At 46.2% G+C, this 5,569-nt stretch overlaps 1 protein-coding gene across 1 annotated transcript; it reads left to right on the forward strand.

The window, feature by feature from the left end:
* The first annotated feature begins 1,982 nt into the window (after nucleotides 1-1,982).
* On the forward strand, nucleotides 1,983-3,416 carry LOC109295349 (keratin-associated protein 10-4-like). Its single transcript, XM_019514201.1, has one exon. It carries the CDS (start codon nucleotides 2,165-2,167, stop codon nucleotides 3,197-3,199), a length of 1,035 nt encoding a protein of 344 aa, XP_019369746.1. The 5' UTR covers nucleotides 1,983-2,164; the 3' UTR covers nucleotides 3,200-3,416.
* The last annotated feature ends 2,153 nt before the right edge of the window (nucleotides 3,417-5,569 follow it).

Here is a 5,569-nt window from a genome sequence, read left to right on the forward strand (position 1 = left end):
CTGGGTCTCCTGAAACTTAAAAGAGAAGCCTACACCAGATGGAAAACTGGAATCATCACCAAAGAGGACTACTCAGCACTAGCCTGTACCTGTAGGGTGTGGTTCAGAAAACCCAAAGCAGAAACCAAATTCAGGCTAGCCGCCAGAATCACAAATAACAAAAAGTCATTCTTCAGATATGTGGGAAGTCAGAGAAAGAACAAAAGCAGCATTGGTCCCCTGCGAGATCAAATGAGGCAGCTGACGTCTGATGCCTAAGAAAAGGCCAGTCTCCTAAATGATAACTTTGCATCGGTTTTCTACCCACCCAAACGGGTCACACTGTCAGACAGGACACAAAGCATCCAGGGCTCAGGAGATGGGCCCAAAATTGATGTAGATCAGGTGAGAGAACTCTGAGAGGCTTGACATCCATAAGTCCACAGGCCTGGATGGATTGCACCCAAGAGTCTTAAAAGAGCTGGCAGACATCATAGCATGCCCCATGGCCCAGGTATTTGAAAGCTCATGGCGCTTGGGTAATGTATTAGAAGACTGGAAAAGAGCCAACATGGTCCTAATCTTCAAGAAAGAGAGGAAGGAAGATCCAGGGAGTTACAGACCTATCAGTCTGATGTCCATCCCTGGAAAGATCTTGGAGAAAATTATCAAGAGATTCATCTGCAATAGGCTATGGGAAGGCAACCTACTGAATGCCAGCCAACATGGCTTTATTACTGAAAGGCCTTTCTTGACCAACCTTATTTCCTTCTATGACCAGGTGACACATTGCCTGGACAATGGAGATGAGGTTCATGTCATTTATCTGGATTTCAAGAAGGCCTTTGACTTGGTCTCCAATGATGTCCTCATAGCCAAGCCGGGGAACTGTGGCTTCAACCATCTCACGGCCCAGTGCGATGCCATAGCCGGCAAAGTAAACCAAACTCTGGCATGCATTCACTGATGCATCTTGAGCAAAACCAGGGCCATTTTACTTGGCATGAGTGAGAGTGCAGCTGAAGTACTGCACCCAGTTTTAGGCCCCCCACTTCAGGAGGGATGTGGATAAGGTCAAGGGAGTCCAGAGGACAGCCACCCATATGATCAAAGGCCAAGAGTGCAAGCCTTACAAGGAGAGGCTGAGGGACATAGGACTCTTCAGCTTAGCGAAGAGAAGGCTCAGGGGGGGATTTGGTGGCTACCTATGTGTATATAAGGGGGTACATCAGGATTTTGGAGAACAGTTGTTCACCAGGGCTCCCCAACGGATAACTAGGTCTAATGGCCACAAACTTCTAGAAGGCTGATTCAGACTCGATATAAGGAAAAAATTTCTTTACAGTCCAAGTGTTCAAGTGTCCAAGGTCTGGAACAGACTCCCCCCAGAGGTGGTGCAAGCACCTACTCTGGACTCATTCAAAAGGCGTTTGCATGCATATCTTGGAGTCATCTGATCCTTGCAGACTTCCTGCCTCTGGCAGGGGGGCTGGCCTCGATCTCAAAAGGTCCCTTCCAGCCCCTAATGTCTATGAAATCTATGAAATCTTCATAATTGTCCAATTATTTTAGAAAGCCAGAGGACAAGCAAAATGACCTTCAGTTTGGTGGGTTTGCAAAGCCTAGCTATCCTCGACCCAGCTCCACAGCACTCAATCAGTCTGACCTTGTATAATTTAGACCCATAGCCTGGAAAGCATCTCTACGAAGTGGTGCCTGCCTGCTGTACCTTCAGAGAAGCAGAGTGACTCACTTCTCCGTTCTACATGAAAACATTTGAATCCAAAAATAGTCAGGAGTTACAAATTCTTCTAAGACGCACACTCTCCCCTCACCCCTCTGTTGCTGCTGATGTCAAGATCAATTTTTAAAACCTCTGAAATTATTCACCATTTACATCAGATGCACAAAGCTAATTACATGAGAAAGGCTGTGCTGAGCTTTTGCAGAAACTGAGATCTTTCTTTTCCAGTTTTGCCTGCGACCCAGAAGGATGGCTTTTTCAAACCAGGAGCAATGCAAGCAGCCCTGCCTGCCATCTCTTGTCTGCATTCAGAAGTCTCCCCCAAGATGCGTGGATCAGTGTGATGCTGCCTGCGTGAAGAAGTGTACAGATCCATGTGGCAATATCTGTGCAAAGTCATGCACAACTAAATGTGTAGACTCCTGCAATGGCATCAGTACAATGCTGTGCATGACCAAATGCGTGGATCCATGTGGCGCAGCCTGCGTGAAGGAGTGCACAACCAAATGCATGTGCCCAAGCAACACTGTCTGTGCGAAGCCTTGTGTGACCAAATATGTGGATCCATGTGGCACCAGCTGTGTTACGTCATGTGTCACCCCATGCCCGGAGCCATATAACACCGTCTGTGTCAAGGAGTGCATTACCAAGTGCATGGATCCATGCGGCACTTTCTGTGCAGAGCCGTATGTTACCAAGTGTGTGCATCCAGGCTGTAGCAGCTCTGCAAAGCTGTGCATTACCAAATGCGTGGATTCGTACAACACTGTCTGCGTGAAGGAATGCACTATCAAGTGTGTGGATCCGTGCAGTACCAGGTGTGCAAAGCCATGTGTTACTAACTGTGTGGATCTGTGTGGCACTGTGTGTGCAAAGCCATGCATTACCAAGTGTGTGGATTCATGCTGCACTGGGTGTGGAAAGCAGTGTGTTACCAAGTGCATGGATCCATGTGGCACTATATGTGCAAAGCCATGTCTTACCATGTGTATGAATCCATGCAGCACCAGGTGTGCAAAACCATCTGTTGCCAAGTGTGTGGAGCTGTGCAGCACTGTGTGCCCAAAACCATGCATTGCTAAGCATGGAGATCCATGTGGCACTATCTGTGTGAAGGAATGCACTACAAAATGCATGGATCCACGTGGTGTCATCTGTACTAAGCCGTGTGTTACCAAGTGTGTGGATCCATGCGCCACCAGCTGTGTTACATCCTGTGTCACCAAGTGTATGGAGTCATGTAGCACCGTCTGTGTCAAGAAGTGCACTGTCAAGTGCATGGATACTGTTTGTGCCAAGCCATTTGTTCCCAAACACATGGATCCATGCTGTCCTAGGTGCATGGCTTCTGGTACCATGTGCATGGAACCTTGTGCTCCTCTCTGCAAGAAGACCTACCCACTCCAGAGCGTGGATCCACACCTCCCCAAGTGCCCTCCGGTGCAGCAGTGCTGCCAGAAGCCAAAGCAGGGTTAGCAACCACTGAAGTACCAGCAATTATGGCATGAGGACAAGCGATGAATACACGTGCCACTTGTTCAGCTTCCCCAGCCTGTGGATCTGGCATTCCCTTTGCTTTAGACTGTGACTCTTCAAAAGTTTCTGTGCTCAGCCTAACTTTATGCCTTGTTTTTGCCCTTGCTGTCTAGGGATCAGTACTTTCCTTGGAATTTGTAAGTGATGAACTTGGTACCCTAGGATATTGCGTATGCCTAGGTGAGCTCCACTAAGACTTGAGCTATATAGATGGCTTGCTACTGGAAAAATATTTCTTGTCTCTTCTTATTTCCCACTTTGTCCTTTAGTGTAGATGTGCAGCAATAAAAGCTACAGTTCACGGCATCCTCCATCTCCTGGCATTTCTTTCTGTGTGTCACATCCAGGCTCTCAGACAGTCTCCTTTTTAAAAGTCTACCCTTACAAAGTGGTAGGGGGTATTCAAAACAAGTGGTAGAGCTGCTGGTAGCAGGGAGGGTGAGAGACAGCCTATCCCATGCCCTGGTAGGGCTCCGTTGGCAGTTTGCATTGCTGCTGCCTTCTATGTACATGCTGCAGCCCCAGAACTCTTCTGGTATCAGCTCATGTATTGTGACCTCCTAGGCTGGGGTAGGAACCTACTGCATGCAACATCACCCATCATTTTTGGGTCATTATAATGAAGCCGCACCAACAGCTCCGCCTGCTCAGTTCTGCCTGCTTCTAAATTAGGAATGGGAGAAAACAGAAGTGTTTTTCAGCATAACTGCTGGGTCTATTCATTTTGATAGAAACAAACAGTAGTCTTAAAGCTTGTCAGCAACTTTGGTTATGGTTAATTCATCAAAGGAACCAAATTCAAAAGACCTCGTCTATACTTGCATTCATTTCAGATCTTAAATATGCTGGCATGGCTTGGTTAAAGCTGGTCAAAGGCTCATGCCAAACTCTCTGCCCTCTTTCCTTACAAGCAGAAGCAGAGACAGCAGGGCATCAATGAATTCTAGATCTTGCCCTACTGCTTTATTTTGTATCTCTGTAAAACACGATCATTATCACACAGTGCTGTGGGTAGCAAGGAGGAGCAAAAGCAGCAGGAAGCCTGAGACAGTATCCATGGAGCTGAACTAAAAATCAGCTTGGGGATTGCAAAACAACTGTACAAAAGGAAGCTTTGTTGCCAGGCTGCTTTTCAAGACTCTGATCCTAGCAGAAGGGCTTTAGACTAAAGGGTTTCTCATGCGTTAAGGAGGCAGGAACAAGAAAGCAGAAGGAGGGAATTGGGAGAGATTTTAAGAATCTCTTCAAGAGAAATCCAAGCTTGAGACTTGCTTTCTAAGAAATGGTATGGCTGCTTTATAGTGAGTGCTACTGGAAAATCATATACTGTGGAAAGATACCAAAGAAAGACTTTCAAAGTATCCGGAAATCCCGCTCATGCAAACAGACACGCAGTTGCAGCACATGAAAGAGCAAAAAACGTGGCGTGTACATACACCCACTGAGACTTGAGCTGCAAACTGCAATACACTGAGAATCCGCTCCTCCCCATGGGTCTTCTTCAATGATCCTTCACTCTCACCCTTAAAGAAGGGCATCTTGTATCAAAATTGAATGTGCCCCACTGTAACTTCTAGCTGTTGGCTCATGCTATACCTTTCTCTGTTAAATTAGGAGAATCCTTAACTTCCTGATATTTTCTCATAATAAAGGGACTTATACACCATGCCTTGATCTTTGTGATAAATGTTAAGAAATTCCAAGCAGTAAGTGTATGTGAATGTTTGAAAGAGAAACACAAAAGGGGAATGAGCTGAGTATCTCCCAGGGTATCAGGAACCTGTTGCAGTGACTGCACTGTAGACATACCTTCACTGAGCAAAAAAGCTAAAGCAGTCATATCCAGATAACACACTGGTACAATGTGGGGCATCTCTGCAGAGTGTGTGTGGCAACTGGGAGCCATTTTCCAAAGAGAAAACACTGAGGAAAGCTTAAATCCAGCCAGCAGCTGCTCCCAATGGGAGCAAGAATTTATCAAACAAAGATGCTGTCAGTAACATATTTCTGCAGATTGTGGTAGCCAAATAACCTCAGCAATACAGGTAGGAGATTACCCAGTTCAACAGTCAGTGAAACCAGCCAGTAGATGGGGACACCCCAGGCACATGAGAAGATTATCCAGACCATGCTTGCCTGTACCTCATTAATGGCTTATTTACCTAATTATTTCTGATGAAAGCCTGCCTTTGGAGTTGTCACGTGCAAAGACAAGCATGAACAATGACTGTTTGAAAACACACGTGTGTCCCTCCAAGTCATTCACAGTGGAGAAGTAATGGAATAAATGGCTAGACCCTTAGTTCTATT

The sequence above is a fragment of the Gavialis gangeticus genome, unplaced genomic scaffold (genome assembly GCF_001723915.1).
Source record: "Gavialis gangeticus isolate Ggan-Ray unplaced genomic scaffold, GavGan_comp1, whole genome shotgun sequence".
Lineage (NCBI taxonomy): Eukaryota > Metazoa > Chordata > Crocodylia > Gavialidae > Gavialis > Gavialis gangeticus.

Coding starts and splice junctions, on each gene's coding strand:
- LOC109295349 (XM_019514201.1), top strand. CDS start 2,165: ATGCTGTGCATGACCAAATGCGTGGATCCATGTGGCGCAGCCTGCGTG.